The sequence below is a fragment of the Amblyomma americanum genome, chromosome 1 (assembly GCF_052857255.1).
Source record: "Amblyomma americanum isolate KBUSLIRL-KWMA chromosome 1, ASM5285725v1, whole genome shotgun sequence".
NCBI classification, from domain to species: domain Eukaryota; kingdom Metazoa; phylum Arthropoda; class Arachnida; order Ixodida; family Ixodidae; genus Amblyomma; species Amblyomma americanum.
Window position 1 is genome coordinate 508,853,017 of NC_135497.1, and position 20,620 is coordinate 508,873,636.

The following is a 20,620-nucleotide window of genomic DNA, read 5'->3' on the forward strand; positions in this document are numbered from 1 at the left end:
CAGTGCAGATAGGAAAAAGCCCTGAAGTGCCACGAACGTTGTCAGTTAGGAAATTGAAAAGTATAGAAAACAATGCTACGACAGCTTCAATTGAAGCAAACATAACATGACATAAGTAGGCGCATCAACACAGACCATAGAGCACACTGGGATTATTCTTCACATTTAATTTCTTCAGCTGAAAGAATATAGCAGGTGCGTTTACATCTGAAAGGCAATGTTAAAGCCAGCTTTAGCACCCTCAAACGTGCTCAACGTAGGAGCAAATACCATACATTGAGCCGGCGTACCATCTCCAGAGTACTTCTAGTCGTTAGCCGGATCAATTTGAAGTAATTTGGTGATAGTCAGCTGCATGAAACTCACTATAAATTAGAAAAATGTGGGCCTCTTTCGCACACCTCAGCACTGAAAGTGTGTGCCCTGCAGTGTAGTACATGAATATCCCCGAAAACATGAAGCCAAGTACGCACGAACGGGTTACAGCTATGAAACACGAGCGAACAGCCCGGCGAAACCATATCGAAGCTATCGCGCATACCTAGAGCAGACGACACACCTGTGAAAGTCCAGCGGGAATCGGTGTAGCGTGACACCAATAGTACTATCCACGCTGTCGCAGTGTACCACGGAGCATCGTTTCTTCACATGCCGCAAGCTCATCTTGAAATGAAGCGCTAAGCGCTTCAAAAGAAGAGCGCGAAGCGTGCAAAGACGGAAAAAGACTTCGCACTGGCCGCACGCCGAAGGAAACGACAAAACAGAGAAAACTGCCGCAGCGGTGCAGCGGGGTGCAAATCTTACCGAACGGTGACAAAGAAGCGACGTGCAAGGACGACGAAAACTTCGCAAAAGGAGCATTTTGAAACCGGCGAGCTAAATTTATACGCTTTACCAGGCGCGCCATCGCAGACAGCTGGCGATAAGAAATCGCCACTGTGGCCGGGTTAGCCGGATATCGAAACAAGGCCTGCAAAGACGCGCTGTAACGCACCGCACACTCATGAATAGGGGGTGTTGCAAGAGTGTTGCAAAAATACAAAATTTGCCAGGTTTTAATAAAATGACTTACCTCTTTCATAAAACAAGGTGCTAATATATTTTTTCTTTTCTATTGGCAGATTACATTCCAATTTTGTAGCTTTATCATTTCTTTATATGAGTGTTTTGCCCCCCATCCTCTGGTTGTGCTGCAGTCGCGCTAAACCACTTTTCGGCCCAGCCTTCGCCACCATTTTAAATCCGCCTTGGAAAAGTTGCGCGACGTTCCCCAGCGCGCGCCCCTCTGCTCCATCGTTCTGAAAAGCGCTGGGCGCATCACGTGACTGGTCATACAAAACAGTGACGTAGCACGGGGTGATTCTGCGACAGGCGTCTCCGCTCCACCCGCAGCGGGTTATTCGTAGCCAGCGGCCTTAGTGACCGCGATGGAAATGGCAGAACTTGTTCAGCCAAACGATGTTACGGAACTCGTGGCCATCTTTGCCAACAGCGTCTTTGACAACACGACCGGCGACCCCGAAAAGGTAAGAGAGCCTTCCACCACTCACTCCTTGCAGGGGTCGCCTGCTTGCCGGGGCGTACACACTAACTCGTTCCAAAGCGCCTCCTGAGTTTCTTTGCACTGGTGCTCTGTAGCGCGCTTCTTACGTTTTGCGGGATGGTGCCTGAGTGTCGGAATTCTGTCTGGGCGCGTATTCGAATCGTCCTTTCCGCTACATGAAGCATTTATTCTGCCGAGACACCAGGTATATACTCCCTGCACCACACCGTCCCTCTATGTAGGGGCGTTAAGTTGAATCTCTTCACTCGTTAACGTCCGCCAGGAGACTTTCCTAGTTCCTACTAATAGGCAAAAAGTATTTCCCGTCAGCATCGTTAAGCTCTTGGCAGGATCCAGCCGGCTATGCAGCTTGGCGCGTGACAATGGCTAAAGAAGCAATAAGCACCGTCACTGTACGAGTCAGTAAAGGGGCATTTTGAACCAAGTAGACGTTTCTTGTTCGGAATTAACATAAGAAAGTTGTCACTTTGCATGCAAAATGGGTGACGCAGTGGCCATGAGCATGCACTACTGTATACATGCATGCTGTGGAGATTAGGCCTGGTTTTATAGGGTTTAACGTTTTAACGTTCCTAAGCGACTCGGGCTATGGGGACGCTGAAGTGGATGTCTCCGAATAACTTTGACCTCCTGGGATTTTTAAAGTGCACTGACATCGCGCAGTACCGCCGTCAGCGCGCTTAGTAAAACGGCTGAAGAGCGTGGCTTGAACTGACGCCAGCGCATGCCAGCGACGAGAAGCTTTGGCCGCTGTATCCGAGACAAAATTCTGTGTTTGTTCACGGTGGCAGATGATAGCTGGAGCGCAGTTTGATTTAACTTGTCCTTCCCCCGTGGCTGACCGACGGGGAGATTGCACGCTTCCGGCGGGCCCATTACGCCGCGATTCGCTCGTGGCTGCTGTCTCACGCGCGCACAGAAAATTTGCGAGTACTATCTAGGCAACACGCCGTGGCATGCAACAAGGCGCCTCGTTTCGAGTTTGACCTCAAAGTTGCCGCTTGCAAGAAGCAGATTTAGAAAATCTGAGCAAGCATGGGTTTATGATTTTTTTTCTTTCTGAGGTCACGCGCAGCTGATTTTTTGCATCGACGCGCCAGAAAGTACGATCCTCTGAACAGTTAAGTCGGGAAGCTGAAAATTAACCTGCGAGAACACACTGAAATGCGCTGTCAGAGAATGAACAAATTAATGAAGAATTGTAACCGGCATAAATACCTGTTAGGCATCCTTACCAAGACTACGAATCCGCGTTAGCTCTGCTTTTCGTAACCTGCATTTCTTTCATGTTGCAGCTCTGAGGCCAAACTAATTAGGCATGCGAGCTGCTTCACGCAGTGTCCTGTTGGTGAGAAGCAAACTGCGGGTTTCTGTTTGTGCGTGAGACCGCATCCAGAACGCAGCAAAGCGGGCCCGTCTGGAGCACGCTCTCGCCTCCTCGCTCAGGCGAGGATTAGCACAAGTTAAATCGATCTGCGTCTCCACTTAGCCGCCAAAAATCTACCGAGAGCATGTCTCGGCTTCAGCGGACAACGCTTCGCGGCGCTGGCGTAAGCACGAGCCACGCATTCGAGCGTTCGTGCTAAGCGTGCTGACGGCGGTACACAGGCCACCAGCATTTGGCCTCCGTCGGAATGCGAATTCCGCGGCCGGCATCGAAGCCTTGCCTTCCGGGTCATCATCTCAGCACCATAACCGCTAAGGCACTCCAGCGGGCCTTTTGAGATTATTAGTTTTTTGCTTTAGCAACAATTCAGGCAACAGCCATGTCTAGGTTCCTTTCGTTCGTTCTGACGTGAGAGCCGATATGGTGATCTTTAGGCAAACCGGTAGTGGCGGCTCATTAGTAGCGTTGTAATTTCAAGCGACCTCACGCCTATGCACTCGGAGCCGTTCTACCCTCTGGTTTTTCCGGTTTATGGGTGGCTAAGAAATCCCTTCTCGGGCTTCTTTAACTCTGGAGAGCTTGCATTCCGGGAGAGGTTAGAGAATGATGTGTATATTATTACAAAAACCCATGCGCAGTGCAGAAAAAGGATTTCTTCATATCAGTGTTGTTCCAACGAAGCAGTTGGTTTTTCAACTCTCTCATATTATGCAATCCCACATTTCTTTGTCTCCAAGCCTGCTGCGTTCATTTTGTGAGGCTGGGCACCCCATTACTAGTGACACATCATTTGAAACGCGTCAACAAATTTTTACCACCACACCTCAGTAGTGCCGGCACAGGGCGGTAATAAAGGAACAGGCGTCCAAAAGGATCAAGTTGCAAGCCACGTCCTGTGGCAAGCAGTGATAGTATACAGGAGGCCCTTCCCGCTGACTTGGCTTCGAGCACGAGATATTGTTTCGGATACGTAGGGTATCCGTCACTAACAAATATCCGGATGATCCTAGAAATCAGTGCCCAATTTTTGCAATTTCTTGCAAACCAAAAAAAATTGGACGCCGGGTGGCCCACTGTAAAGCCAAAGTCCGAGAGGTGATCAGTGTGCTTCCATTCGGAGCATGGCAATTAGTACCGGGCCTAAGAGCGCATTCAGAAACGCGAGTTTCTACAGAAACTGCATCGTTGTCGTCCCGTACGCGCAACCTGATCAGACGGGTTCCTGGAGCTCTTGGCTGCTTGGGTTGGTGGATTTTAATAGAAAAAGTTGCACGAACACTCCAGTCTTCTCATTTGCGACATTTTTTGCGGGGATAGCGAACATTATTTATGCACTTCTGCCGGTTGCTTTGAGTGCTGAATATATTATCGCTTACTGGTAACGGCACTGACACCAGAAGGCACATAGGCTTGCTAAAAAGCACACTGTTTATCAGGGCAATTTTCCGCCCTTGAAGTAAGAGTGGATAGCAACACGTCCGCTCGGCAGTCGCTGGTTTGAGAATCACCGTCGTTCTGTAGCACGGTATAATTAAAGACAACTCTGAAACGCTGAAGCAACGCCCGTGCATTGTCGCGAATAGGCCTAAACACGATAGCGCAATGCTTTTAAATATCGTAGTCGCGAGTTCAAGTGATAGCTGATCTCCCATAGCGAACAGGAAGTGATAAGGCTGCAAGTCGGGAGCAATAAGCCAAAAATAACGCAGATAACACAGTACAAGCTTGCAGCACGACTCCCTCTTGATGAGAAGTGTAGGGTTTGGTCTGGTTCTGCTCCCAACATAACCGGCATTCTAAGAACACTTTATAATATCATGATGCAGTGTGACCGATTAAAAGTCATCTTTAAATTACCACCGTGAGCTCCATTCCGCAGTGCTAAAAACTTGCTTGATATTTTAACATCTTCAAAAGTCCACTCTCCTGTGTTTTCAGGTTGTGGACCATGCAAAAATCTCGCTGTAAAATTTTCCTACCGATAACGACGCCACATATAGCTGTTAGCACTCCTTCCAGCTACAGTATAAGAATTAACGGTACCTTTGCCTGCGGTAGTGAAACGTAATTTATCTGCTAGAATGTTCCATCTGTCAGCTGCATTACGTCAAGCTGCGATGTCTTTCAGAGTGCGCTTTAACAACCATAAGGCTCACAGTGCAAATCTACCCAAACCTTCCCTTATCTATGCACGTAAATGTTTCAGGTCACTCATTTGATAAATTAAAAGCCACCATCTTGAAATCTGGGTTTTGAGAGCGCTACGACCGAGAAGTCAGACAATCATTTTTAATTCACAAGTTTAAAGCTGTATCGTCAGGTAAAAACCAAAGTTTAGGCAAGCTAACTTGCCTGTCTTAAACGCCCCAATTTTTTTGTGACCAACTTCAGAACAGCGGGTATGTGACCGGTATTTGTATTCTTTTTAAAAAATGCGTTGTACGTGACTAGACAACTTGTCTGTATTGTAATTGCCTGCCACTCCGAACCATTCCCCTTTAGTGTAATATCATCCACAGTGTAGCTTTGAATCGTGCTCCCCCCTTTTTATTTTTTTTATTTTTGCACCGTGCGCTGTTCGCACGTTTACGCTCGGCGTTATTCTGCACGTTGTAAGTTCGACAAGTGTATGTTCTCTTGGCATTTTAGATGACCCCTGGTTACATGCCTTTAGCGCAAAGAGGCTGTTCCAAAAATGCTTTTCAAACGCATTGTATTAATTTCATAACAATTTTGCATTTTTTCTCCTCATGCTTAAATTGCAATACATATGCTTTCTAAGTATGCTAGGAGTAATAATTTGAACATTCTTACAAATGCAACCAAAATACCTTTTCTGTCCGCTTAATACACTTTTTATGCATTAAAAAATATACTAAAAATATGCGGTAATTCTATTCATTACAATACATAGACTAAAATATACTACAATCATATTAAGAAAATACTTAAATATACATTTAATACAATAGACTACATTAGAAATATACTAAAAAATATAATTAATACATAAAGATATTCTCTTCGGCTTAAAAAGTGTACTAGCCGGATTCACCGGGTGGTACTGATCAGTGTTGTCAATAGCAGAAGTAATAACTGAACGAGCTATAAGCATCAGGAGATGGACAATCCCAGATAAAATAGGTTATCAAGAAGTCTATGACAATCCAAACTCGCATGATGGGCCTGAACCGGAAAGATGTCGGCACACAGTAAAAGCAGACAGGAAGTGACGTCAGATAACAGGAACTCCTCCGACACGCTTCATATTGGATTGGCTTGTATATACCCCCGAGAGAAGACGCGTTATCTTGCCCGGTGAGGGGCTTTCTGCTTTGAGACAGTGGGTCCCGAATTTATCGCACGAATGTCGGAGTGGTCGCTTTCGAATCTGCGGCCTATCTAGAACCGAATTGCTAGTCATAACCTGCGTCAGGCGTCGATCAGGAGTCGAACTGTCGAACAACAAATACATGGGCGTATATAAGAGCCGGTCGGCCTTCCCAGTCGGAGTCCTTTTCGCTGGCATGTTCGGGCACGGAGGTGCGCATGGCGCCCTTGCCGGTATAATGCTATCCCGGTGTCCACACGTAATTTAAATAACTGGTGATTGCCTTCCTGCTAGAAGTTAACACAAACGAATGGACGACAGAAAAGGGAGTGTTTACACTGTTCCCGTAAACGTGATTTCGAGCACTAGGTTGTTGCACTGAAGCTTGAAGTGCGCTGCAAATATGCTGATGCGGACTACCCATTTGTTAAAATTGAAGTATACTTTGGACGACTCAATTTCGTATTTACGAAATCACACTTTAAATATATTGCCAATATGCAAATGCGATTTCCCGAAACGTGATTTCCGGTACCATGTTGTTCAAATGCAGCTTGCAGTGAGTTGCAAATGTCTACGCCGACAGCTCATTCGTTACAATTGAAGTAAACTTTGAATGAATTAATTTCATATTTACGAAAGTAGATTTTAAATACATTACCAGCATGTCATTTCCCGAAATGCGTTTTCGAACACTGTTTTCGAGCAATAACTAAGGATAGCAAATTAATAGGCACAAAACATCTCGTCCTCACATTTTACACGAGCATCTTACCTGAAACTATCAGCTGGATACCTGAAAGAGACAAGCGTTTGGACATTTAAGGCCCCTGAGAGGAGGCAACCCAAAACTTTAGCCCCAGCTTCCCGCAGACGGCACCTACGGCCTGACACGACCGGGGGAAATTGGCAGTCGCCCTTTTCCTGTCCTCCTCTCCATACTTTACTCTCCTATGTTTTTTCTAACACTTCTCCTGTCCCCGTTCTAGGTTTTATTTCATGGCGGCAATGGTGTGTTGCGAATTACCCTGCGTACGTCATGTTGGGTTTTAGTTTCGGTGTACAGCTCACGAGGGCAGGGCTTGCTTTCAAGTTCCTGCCTCGTCCCCTCGTCGGGCTCCTTGATGGGTGGCTGGCACCACGGCCGAAAAACACAGCCATTGTATGGCTCCCTCTCTTCCACAAAACTATCGCCCACAAACGAGTGCAGGCCGAAGTAACGGCTCAGTTCATAACGAAAAAACAAGAAACGTCCCCGAAGTATTATGTGATAGACAGTGAAGAAGAAAAGCCAGCCAGAAAAATATCCCCCTTGCTAGTTTTTAAATATCTGACTTGGGCCTTGGCTACAAGAGGACAAAACTTGCGAGCGGCGGCATACTTCTCCAGAACCGTGACCAACCACAATATTTGAAACTCAAAAGTGTAACAAACTTTGGAAACATTGTTGTCTCTGTTAGTGGGCATTGATCACTGAACAGTCAAAGGTGTCATTTCAGAACACGATTTCCTGACTCTTAACAAAGGAAGAAATGTTGGAAGTTCTTGAAGAAAGAAACGTCACTGAAGTCCGCCGAATAAATAATCGTAGAGTTCATAAGGAAATACACACACAGCACATAGTCGTGACTTTTGCATCTAGCCAGGTTCCAGAACCCTCGACGCTGCTTCAACTACCAAAAAATCAGCCACAGCTCATAGTTGTTGCGGCCACGAAACGTGTGCCAAATACGCCCTACATGATCATTAATCAGCGAATTGCAACCCTGCACCACAGTGCGCAAACTGTGAAAAAGATCCCCATATTAGAGATCATGTCCTGCCTGGAAGAATTAAAAGGAAACAATGACCAGGAAACAAAAGAAAATATAACTTGCAAAGAACCGCATTAGCGATTCAGACACAAGGCACTTTCCTGTTCACGACAAGAGCAAATTTCGCCGATGTGGTGTGCAGCCCCCCGTATTGCAGCGGCGGAACAGCTCTCTTTAGCGAAAAAGGACAGCTCTGATTACACGCACAAAATCGTAGTAAATTTCTTACATTTCCACCCATAAACATGCAGACGTGACTTTTTTAGTGTAGTTGAACTGTAGAGGACTACTGAAGAATTGCAATGGCATACTATATATTATAAAGTCAATGTTGCCTGTAGTTTTGTCTTCAGGAAACCAATCTCGATCCACAACATGTAAATACCCTGGCACATTAGAAAACTTCCCGACGCCATCGCGAGCAAGCAAATAGACTGCCAAGAGGCGTTTAAATTGCCATTAATAGCGGGGTACCTCAAGAAACCAAGCTTAAAGGGGCTTCGAAACACTGCTTGAACGGATGCCGGTTACACCTCATATGGATTCTTTGTCACACAGATGCTGACTCAAAAAGAATTACAAGAATCAAAGCTTAGGAACGGGAGTTATTCAAGAAAGAAATTTCAAAATGCAAGCAAACAAAATGCTGCCCTAAACTGAATTTTCGCGCAGTTTCTCATTCCCTTTCCCATTTCACTCTCCCAAAGACGACACTCGGAGGTACCAATCAAAACAGCCTATCTGAGCACGTCGCGGAAGTTTGAACTTCATGGTTGCCTGTTCTCTAACTCGTTCTTGCCAAGGCTAGGCTGCCAGTGCCGTCTGCATGGTTACAACAACCATGTGAAAGCCTAGCTGACCCAGCGATGCTTCGTCACGTCGACGGCGCAGAAGGGAACACTGATCAGTGACGTTCCCTGACTTCTGGATCCCAACGCAACCCGAACTGGATCCGAACTCGAGCGCGAGATACTGCGACGGAGTGACGGCCAGCGAAAGATATCAGACAATTTTGTATAGCGCGTACCGCTACTGCTTACAGCCTACCATGGCCCGTCGCTCCTAGCGCGCTGGTTGGTCACGGCAAGCATAGAGCGCGCGCTGTTGACGGGTACGTGGTACCATCTGGCGCCACCACCCGGTGATTCTCCACAAGCTGCTGATGCGCACTGCTAAATGTGAAACGAACGCTTTTTTTTCTTTGCATCCTTCCTTGGGACCGAAACGAAAGCATATAGAGTGCAATGGGTCGATCGGGTCTATTCCGCATAGCCGTTCTCAGATACATAGCGAGTAGCCATAATTGTTGTGTGCTAGGTCGTAGGATGTTTACAGAGAGGCGCAGTCCTTCGATGCAAACGGTAGCCAGAGCCTCTTGTGGTGTATTTTTGTTTTACTTGCTTTACAGTGCTTTTATCTAAGGCAAACAAGTTGGTTTTGTTGATGTAATATAAAGCACACAAACCTGACAAAACGTATCTCTAGTTATTAACACAATTTGCAGTATATTTACTGTTTGTCCAGTCACCAAGCTCCCAACAACTGATGTCATAATCACTGTTGCCATATCCACTGCTGTCCACTGATGTCATATCCACCGTCAGCGCCATGAATTTGTTTTTGCGAGCTAATTAAAATATTATAAACCGGAATATATGCGGTGCGAGCGATGCTAATAGCATCGCTATAACTCATTACAGGCAACCAAGATGCAAAACAATGCACTGAATTTGTGCTTCGGAGCCCCTTTAAAACTTGAAGCGGTTGCAGTCAGCGTCGTCAGCAACATAACAATAGCAACGCTCTGTATATTCCCCCCCCCCGCCCTCCACACACACATCACATTAACAATATAAGATTTAGAAGGTCTGATCGATGAACTTCCGGAGCCAAGTCTAGTAGTTGGCGATCTTAACACTCCCTCCCTCTTTTGGGGTCGCGAGCGCTGTGACTCTTTTGGCCGAATAATCATTTTTATCTCCGGTAATGTCTCTTTTCAATTCGGGAAAACTCATATCTTGTTGCCCATGCTCCTGAAATATAAGCTTCCTAAATCTGGCTTTCACATCACCATCCGTTTTTAAAGATTTTAAGTGGGATATTTAAAATGACCCTGTGGGAAGTGATCACCTACCTGCTGTCATCAGTCTATCATCGTCGACTACAATAATCTCCAAAAGGCCGCGGCGCTGGAAACTTCACCTCGCCGAAAGGTCACTTTTAGAACAAGGGCTACTCTGGAAAAGAAATTTTCTGAAGACCTCAACATAGACCTCACCAAGATATGCATCATATCGCCTGCAACACTACCCATCTCACAAACTACAGGATTCGCACAGAAAAATGCAGAGTATGGTGGACACAGGAATGCACATCGGTAAAAAAACATCAAAACAAAGCCTGAACCCTCTCTGTCGGTATTCCACAGCAGAGAACTTGCTTACCTTTAAGAGTGCCAAGGCTAAAGCTCGGTACGTTCGAAGAAATGCAGAGGAATCGTACTGACAGAAATGTTTATTCATAATAAATTTTGACACCCTCAATGAAAAGGGAGAAAATTTTCGTAAATTCACTGGCGACTGCACTCCTTTCACACTTCCACTCTTGACAACACCCTGTGCACAAACATCATTTGTGAAACAGGCCAACATATTGGGCGAGCATTTTGCTGAAATATCAAGGTCGTACAATTACAAATTCCAGAAGCACGAAACAATAAAACAAACTTCTGTCTGGAGTATGCATGAGGACTACTACCAGCCCATCACACTGCAGCGAATAAATAAGGTATTTTCTTCCGGTAAAAAGGCAGCACCAGGCCCAGGCAATGTGCATTACACTATGCCTTCCCATCTCTCTGAGGCTGCCTTAGAGGCCCTGTTGAAATTCTTTAGTAAAATATGGATAACCGGGAATATGCCCGAGGAGAGCAAAAAAGCAGTTGTAGTACCTTTTCTGATGCTCGAAACACCACCAGGTCCTAACAGTTACATACCGATAGCCCTTACCACCTGATCCCCGCAGGGGACCGTCTGCAGCTTGCAGGCGTTGGTGAGTGGCGACACCACGGGATCCCCAGCATCCGCAGGGACATCCCCGCAGGGGGATGATGGTGAACAGTGCATCACCACGGACCCGAGCACCCGCGCTTCGCCTTGCGTGGCAACGCCGTGCCCGGGGAAAAGGGGATCCTGGTGGTTGAGCTGATGCCGAGCGTTTGGACCTTTAAGGCCCTTCGGCGGAGACAACACACCACTTTGGCCCCACCTTCCTGTAGACGGCACCTCCGGCCTGGCCCGACCGGGGAAAATCGGCAGTCGCCTTTTCCTGTCCTCCCCTCTGTCTTTCACTTTCTCATCATCTTTCGTAGAACTTTCCTGTCTCCAAGCCGCCGCGGTGGCTGAGTGGTCATGGCGCTCGGCTGCTGGCCGGAAAGATGCGGGTTCAATCCCGGCCGCGGCGGTTGAATTTCGATGGAGGCGAAATTCTAGAGGCCCGTGTACTGTGCGATGTCAGTGCACGTTAAAGAACCCCAGGTGGTCGAAATTTCCGGAGCCCTTCACTACGGCGTCTCATAGCCTGAGTCGCTTTGAGACGTTAAACCCCCATAAAGCAAACCAACTTTCCTGTCTGTTCCTCCCTTCTCGGGTTTTTCACTTTTCATAGGCGGCGAGGCTTAACCTTGTGTGGCCAACCACCCTGAGTTGCGTCATATTTGGTTATAGCAGTGGTGTGCAGCTGGCGTGGGCAGGGCATGTTTTAAAGTTCCTGTCCCGTCACCTTGTTGGCCTCCATGGTGGGTGGCTGGCACTATGGCTAAAGAACAAATTTTTTTATGGCTTCCTTCTTGCTTACTAATGATCGCCCTCTGAAAAGGAGGCGGACCGATGACACATTCCAGTTTTTCAACAAAAAGAAGACAACTTTTCCAAAGGACCACATCGTCCTCAGTAAAGAAACATAAAAGCGAGCCAGACAATTATCCCCGTTACTTGTTTCAAGAGTTCTTACAGATTCCTTGGGCCCTCAGTACAAAGTCACAAAGTTGGCTAGTGCTGACCTCCTGCTCGAACTGCTCGACATTACTCAAATATCAAACCTTGCAAACATTGAAAATTTGGCGAAATTCCTGTCTCCGTCACTCCAAACAGATCATTGAACACAGTACGTGATGTCGTCTCAGAAAATGACTTTCTGCACCTAACAGAGGAAAGATGCTTGAAGGACATCCTCTGCAAAATGTAACCAACGTCCATAGAATTACAATCCGCAAAGACAACAAAAAAATTCCAACAAAACACCTGGTCCTGACGTTTGCCACATGCACTCTACCCGAGTCAATCGAGGTAGGCTATGCAAAAATCTCTGTTCGCCCATATATACCCAACCCTAGACGCTCTTTCAAATGCCAGAAGTTTGGTCACGGCTCACAAAACTGCCGCGGCCGTGTCACCTGTGTTAATGTGCCTCAAATAACTACCATTCAGACGACTGCGATGCCGCGCCACGCTGTGCAAACTGCGAAGGCAACCACGCTGCTTATTCAAAGTTTTGTCCTTCCTGGAAGAAAGAAACGGGAATAATTACAATAAAGACAAAAGACAATACCACAGTTCGAGGCAAGAAGGCGTTATGCAATGTCACATGACATTTTCTTCTTCACACCCCACACAAACTTCGCCGTTGTGGTGCGTGGGTGCGGCGCACCAGAGCGGCCTTCGGCACCTGCCCAGCTCACACTAAGTGAGGTTGAGGCAGGGCCATCCGCGCCCCTGGCAGATGCAGCGAGAGCTTCTATGCCACCCCCACAAACGGGCCCGCCGGCCACCAAGTCGACAGCCCGCAATGCTTTCCCCGTTCGGGAGAAGTCCACAACCACCCTGCCTGTGGGTTTCCCGCGGAATTCCAGCGCCTCCACTGAGGCAATGATACAACCCAGAGCTCGCCTCAGCCGCAACGGCGGCGGGGCTCCCTTGAGCGGAAAAAAGAAAAAAATCACGATATAATGCCCTCAACAAGGAGGGACCTGAGGTTCTGAATACATCCGCTTAAAAATTTATACTGGCGTTTCTTATCCACTGGAACTGCCGTAGAATTTTAAATAACTATGGTGTGTACTGTGCGATGTCAGTGCACGTTCAAGAACCCCAGGGGGTCGAAATTACCGGAGCCCTTCACTACGGCATCCCTCACAGCCTGAGTCGCTTTGGGATGTTTAACACCCATAAATCACTAAATCAAATAACTACGGTGATGTAACAAATCTCTTACATTTTCTGTCTTCTGTGGCACTGTGCCTTCAGGAGACCAATCTGGGACCTTACACAAAAATATTTTTAAAAAGTATAAAGTCTTTCGCCATGACCGTGAACAGGCGAATAGGCTCTCTGGAGGCGTTGCTGTTGTAGTTCAAAGCGGTGTTGCAACGCATGAAATCAAGCTCGAGACGAATTATGAAGCCGTTGCAGTCACTGTCATTAGCTTTAAAACAATTACCATATGCACAGTGTATCCTCAACCACACTTCACTGTAACACTCCATGACCTAGAAGTACATTTAATCAGCTGCCAGACCCATATCTGGTAGTCGGAGATTTTAATGTGCACTCCCCATTTTGGGGGAGCGAACAGACGGACACTAGAGGCTGGGTTTTAAAAGATTTTATTCTATGCAACAACGTTTGCCTGCTAAATGCGGGCAAACCCACATACTGCACTCCATCCTCAGGAAATATGAGTTGCATAGATTTGTATTTTAGCTCTCCATATGTTTTTACCGATTTTAAGTGGGATGTTCTTGATAACCACATGGAAGTGATCACATTCCAGTAGTAATTAACTTTTCTTTACCACCACCCATCATTCGAGCAAAACCACGCCGTTGGAAACTGCACTTAGCGGACTGACCACAATTTCAAGAAAAGGCCTGCCTGGAGACAATATTTTCGGATGATCTTAGCATTGACAAAATAAATGAATTTTTACAACATGTATCATTGCGGCTGCACGTGTAGCTATTCCGCAGTCGTCAGGAGTAGTACGCCAAAACCACAAGGTTTGCTATAACGAAGATTGTAGAGAAGCAAAAAAGAATCAAAACAAAGCCTGTGGAACTTTCCGAATATACCCCATGCACGACTTCATAAATTTTAAAAAGGGGAGAGCAAAGTACGACATATTCGTCGCAATGCTGAAAAAACTTCGTGGATGAACGACGTATTGTCTATAAATAGTTCAGTTACATCAGAACAAATCTTGGAACAAGTCCGCTAACTTAATGGCAGCTTTTCTCCGTTCACAATTCCTTTCCTATCATCTCCGGATGAACAAACAAGCATTAGCGAACAGGCCGACCAACTAGGGGAACACTTCGCCACAGTTTCGAGCTCCTCACACAACACAATCATTTTTAAAGAACTAGAACACAACTGAAAAACAACGACTGCCGATCAGTGGCAGTGCAAATGAAGATTACAATAAATTAATTACACTACAAGAAATCCGTACAGTACTATCGGCCGGCAAACAGACAGCACCAAACCCAGATTAAATTCATTATGAAATGCTTGCACACCTCTCCGAAGATGCTGTAGAAGCTCTTCTGAAATTCTTCAATAAAATATTCTGGAAACATTCCAGAGGCGTCGAAAAACGCTGTGGTTGTGCCATTCCTGAAATCTGGAAAATCGCCAACTTCAGCTGGTAGTTACAGGCCAATAGCGCTTACGAGTTGTCTTGGTAAAAGTTTTGAAAGTGTGCTAAATATTCGGTTAATGTTCACCCTTGAATCGCGCAAACTTCATGATATCCACCAATGTAGATTTCAAAAAGCATGCTGTACAAACTACCATCTAGTCGGTCTTGAAAACACAGTCCGTGAAGCTTTCATACAAAAACAGCATTGACTGGCAGTATATTTTGACATAGAAAAAGCTTATGATATCACCTGGAGGTTTGGGATTCTTCGTGACCTCGCGGATCTAGGTATCCGTGGCAGGATGCTAAACTGAGAAGACTTCCTCTCTGACCGTTCCTTTCGTGTATGTCTAGGTTGCACGCTTTCGAAAAAATTCATCCAAGAAAATGGCGTACCGCAGTGGTGTATTCTAAGTACCACACTCTTTATTGTAAAAATGAACTCAATATGGCAAATAATTCCAAAGTCCATCATGTATTCCGTATATGTAGACAACCTTCAAATTTCATGCACATCTTCGAGTTTATCAACATGCGAAATACAGATACAGCTTACAAAGAACAAACTACCGACTTGGACAGAACAAAACGGATTTAAGTTCTCTCCACAAACAACAGCTGCCGTCCTTTTCTCTCTCAAAAGAGGCGTGCAGATTGATCCCACCCTGCACTTGGATGAAACTATTCTACATGTAAAATAAGAGCATAAATTCATAGGCATAACTTTTGACAGAAAGCTCACATTCCTGCTCCACATAAACACCCTCAAAAAGAAAGCTTCCCGATTGCTAAATATTCTGAAGATACTCTGACGGAAACACTGGGGGTCCGATAGGTTATGCCTTTTACCGATCTACCTCTCTGTAGTACGGTCCACTTTGGACTATGGATGCATTATGTATGGGTCTGCAAGACCATCATACCTCAAAAGACTACATCCTATACAAAACCTGGGTCTCCGTTTATCAACTGGTGCATACAGAACATCCCCCACAAACAGTCTATATGTAGACACAAATGGAAATCTCTTGCAAACAGAAGAGCAATGCTTACCTGTGCTTATGTACTGAAAATTAGATCCTTACCAAAGCACCTTTGTTACCCCTTAGTTACGAAGTGCACATCTAGAAGGCTGTTCAGTAATAAACCACAATCAATCAGACCTTTGCTATAACGTTTTGAAGATGAATTTGTGAACTGGGAATACTAGATGCTCTACTTAAAATTGCCCTGAGACACGATCCATTGCCCCCATGGTACTGTCTTCCCGCTACAAGTGACTTCACGCTTGCACAGTTGCGTAAAAACAGACACCAGATAAACACCTACTACAAGAATACTTGGCTCTGAAAGTGAAATATTCAAGCTACGTGGAGTTTTACAGAGATGGCTCTAAAAGAGCGATGCACGTTGGAAGTGCCGTAGTACAGGGGAAATGAGAAAAAATAGTAAGATTACCAAGTTATGTATCAATTTTTACTTCCGAATGCTATGCATTCAGTATGGCTGTGGACAAAATAGTACATGAGAATATCGAAAACAGTATAATATACACAGATTCCCAGGGCCTGCTCACAGCGCTGCAGTCAAGAAATGCAATTGAACCCTTAGTATGCAGCATCATACACAACACAGAAAATTTCACAGCACAAGGACATACGATAAGGTTCTGCTGGGTCCCAAGCCACGTCGGCATAGAGGGTAACGAGAGAGCAGACGCAGCAGCAGTACGAGCTCAAAATGTTGAAATCAAAAATGTGGACATGCCTTTTAAAGACTGCATGAACTTTATATATAACAAATTAAAGAACAAATGGCAGAAAGAGTGGGATAATAAACACAACAACAAACTACACTTCATAAAGCCCACCTTGGGGGAATGGAATTCATGCAGACCCCCGCAGGGGGGCGCCTGCAGCTTGCAGGCGTCGCGACGGTGAGTGGCGACACCGCGGGTTCCCGAGCATCCGCAGGGACATCCCCGCAAGGGGATGATGGTGAACTGTGCATCACCACGGACCCGAGCACCCGCGCCTCGCCGTGCGTGGCATCGCCGTGTCCGGGGAAAAGGGGATCCTGGTGGTTGAGCCGATGCCGAGCGTTTGGACCCTTAAGGCCCCTCGGCGGAGGCAACACACCACTTTGGCCCCAGCTTCCTGTAGACGGCACCTCCGGCCTGACCCGACCGGGGGAAATCGGCAGTCGTCTTTTCCTTATCCTCCCCTCCATCTTTTACTTTCCTATCATCTTTCTTACAACTCTCCTGTCTCCTCCTCCTTCCTTGGTTTTTTCCTTTTTCCTGGCGGCTAGGGTTAACCCTGTGTGGCGAACTATCCTGGGTTTCGTCATATTCGGTTATAGCAATGGTGTACAGCTGGCGTGGGCAGGACTTGTTTTCAAGTTCCTGTCCTGTCCCCTAGTTGGGCTCCATGGTGGGCGGCTGGCACCAAGGCCGAAGAACAAAATATTTTATGGCTTCCTCCCTGCTTAATAATGATCGCCCTCTGAAAAGGGGGCGGACCGATGTCACATCCCAGTTTTTCAACAAAAAGAAGACAACTTTCCCTAAGTACCACATCGTCCACAGTAAAGAAACAGAAAAGCCAGCCAGACAAATATCCCCGTTCCTTGTTTCAAGAGTTCTTACAGAATCCCTGGGCCCTCAGTACAAAGTCACAAAGTTGGCTTGTGGTGACCTCCTCCTCGAACTGCTCGACATAACTCAGATTTCAAAGCTTGCAAACATTGAAACTTTTGGCGATATTCCTGTCTCTGTTACACCGCACAGATCATTGAACACAGTACGTGGTGTCATCTCAGATAATGATTTCCTGCACCTAACAGAGGAAGAGATGCTTGAAGGATTGAACCCTCAGAATGTTACCAACGTCCACGGAATTACAATCCGCAAAGAGAACAAAGAGATTCCGACAAAACACCTGGTCCTGACGTTTGCCTCATGCACCCTACCCAAGTCAATCGAGGTAGGCTATGCAAAAATCTCCGTTCGCCCTTATATCCCCAACCCTAGACGCTGTTTCAAATGCCAGAAGTTCGGTCACGGCTCCCAGAGCTGCCGCGGCCGCAACACTTGTGCTAAATGTGCCTCCAATGACCACCAATCAGACGGCTGCGACGCCGCGCCACGCTGTGCAAACTGCGAAGGCGAGCACGCTGCTTACTCAAGGTCTTGTCCTGCCTGGAAAAAAGAAAAGGAAATCATTACAATAAAGACAAAAGATAATATCACTTTTAAAGAGGCAAGAAAGCGTTATGCAATGTCGTAAGGCACTTTCTCCTTAACACCCCACACAAACTTCGCCGATGTGGTGCGCGGGCGCGGCGCATCACACCGGTCTCAGGCACCTGCCCAGTTCACACCTAGTGAGGCTGAGGCAGGGCCATCCGCGCCCCTGGCAGATGCAGCGAGAGCTGCTATGCCACCCCCAACAACGGGCCGGCCGTCCTCCAAGTCGGCAGCCCGCAAGGCTTCCCCCGTTCGGGAGAAGTCTACCACCCCCCTGCCCGCGGGTTCCCCGCGGAACTCCAGCGCCTCCATGGAGGCGATGGATACAAGTCAAAGCTCGCCTCGGTCGCAACGGCGACGGGGCTCTCTTGACCGGAAAAAAGAAAAAACCACGATAACAGGCCCTCAACAAGGAGGGACCTGAGGTCTCAAAACACTCCCCCTTAAAATAATCATGGCGTTCCTTATCCACTGGAACTGCCGTGGAATTTTAAATAACTACAGCGATGCAACAGATCTCCTACGCTCTATGTCTCCTGTAGCACTGTGCCTTCAGGAGACCAATTTGGGACCTTTACAAAAAAATATTTTTAAGAACTATAAAGTCTTTCGCCGTGACCGTGAGCAGGCAGATAGGCTCTCTGGAGGTGTTGCTGTCGTTGTTAAGAGCGGTGTTGCAACACGTGAAATCCAGCTGCAGACGAATTATGAAGCCATTGCAGTCACCGTCATTAGCTTTAAAACAATTACCATATGTTCAGTATACCTTCAGCCACACCTCACAGTAACACTTCATGACCTAGAATCACTTTTTAATCAGCTACTAGAGCCATATCTGGTAGTTGGGGATTTTAATGCACACTCCCCTTTCTGGGGGAGTGAACAGACAGACACTAGGGGCCGTATATTAGAAGATTTTATTCTGTGCAATAATGTTTGCCTACTCAATACAGGCAAACCCACATATTGCTCTCCAGCCTCAGGAAAAATGAGTTGCATAGATTTATCTTTTAGCTCTTCTTCCGTTTTTACCGATTTTAAGTGGGATGTTCTCGATAACCCGTACGGAAGCGATCATCTTCCGGTAGTGATTAACTTTTCATCGCCACCATCAGTCATCCCTAGTAAACCACGCCGTTGGAAACTACACCTAGCCGACTGGCAACTATTTAGAGAAAAGGCTAGCCTGGAGAAATTATTTTCAAACAGTCTTAACGTTGACGAACTGAATGAAATTTTTACAAGCTGCATTATTGATGCTGCGTGCCAAGCTATTCCGCAATCGTCAGGAATAGTACGACAAAACAACAAGGTATGGTACACGCAGGAATGCCGGGAAGCAAAAAAGAAGCAAAATAAAGCTTGGGGAGTTTTTCGAAGATACCCAACTCAAGATAACCTCATCAACTTTAAAAAGACGAGAGCAAAAGCTCGGTACATCCGCCGAAATGCCGAAAGAACATCATGGGGAAGCTACGTATCATGCATAAATAGTTCAGTTACGTCCAAAAAAATGTGGGAACAAGTCCACAAGTTTAACAGAAGCTTTTCTCCTTACACAATTCCTTTCTTAACAGCTCCAGGTACACAGACAAATATAGAGGAACAGGCAAACATCTTGGGAGAACATTTCTCAAACATTTCTAGTTCTTCACACTACACAGAAACATTTTTAAAGCATAAACATGCAGTGGAGAAACATAGACTTCCAACAACGGGCTGCACAAAAGAACCGTACAATGGTTTAATAACACTCCAAGAAATAAACGAAGTTCTCTCGGCCGGAAAAAAAGACGGCACCTGGCCCTGACAATATACATTACGAAATGCTAGCACATCTTTCCCAGCCATCTGTGGAGGCGCTCTTGAAGTTTTTTAACCAAGTGTGGGTGCTCGGAAGATTGCCGAAAGCCTGGAAGAAAGCAATTATTGTACCATTCCTGAAATCCGGAAAACAACCAACATCCCCTACTAGTTACAGGCCGATAGCCCTTACCAGCTGCCTTGCGAAATCATTCGAAAGTGTGCTAAATAAAAGACTAACTTTTCTGATTGAATCTCGTGAGGTTATTGACATCCATCAGTGCGGTTTTAAGAAAGCATGCTCAACAACAGACCACTTAACTCGCCTGGAAAATACTGTCAGAGAGGCTTTTATACACAGACAGCACTGTCTTGCCGTCTTTTTTGACCTCGAGAAAGCATACGACACCACCTGGAGGTTCGGCATCCTTCGTGACTTAGCAGATCTTGGCATCCGTGGCAGGATGTTGAACTGCCTGAAGGACTTCCTTCCGACCGCTCATTTCAAGTGCGCCTAGGATCAACCGTGTCCAGGGGCTTCGTTCAAGAGAACGGGGTTCCTCAGGGGTGTATTTTGAGCACGACATTGTTTGTTATTAAAGTAAATTCCATAGCCAAAGTAATACCGAAGGCCATTATGTATTCCGTCTATGTTGACGATCTGCAAATAGCCTGCACATCCTCAAACCTGGTAACATGCGAGAGACAAATACAGCTGACAATGGATAAACTGGTGACCTGGGCAGACGAGAACGGTTTCCGGTTTTCCACACACAAA

At 46.3% G+C, this 20,620-nt stretch overlaps 1 protein-coding gene across 1 annotated transcript in view; it reads left to right on the forward strand.

Moving 5' to 3' along the window:
• Positions 1 to 1,341: 1,341 nt before the first annotated feature.
• LOC144128227 (phosphatidylinositol-3,5-bisphosphate 3-phosphatase MTMR14-like) overlaps positions 1,342 to 20,620 on the forward strand; it is a 108,958-nt gene continuing 89,679 nt past the window's right edge. The window contains exon 1 of the mRNA XM_077661461.1: positions 1,342 to 1,526. Coding sequence (XP_077517587.1) covers positions 1,428 to 1,526 — 99 coding nt within the window. The 5' untranslated portion in view covers positions 1,342 to 1,427. The remainder of the gene's footprint in view (positions 1,527 to 20,620) is intronic.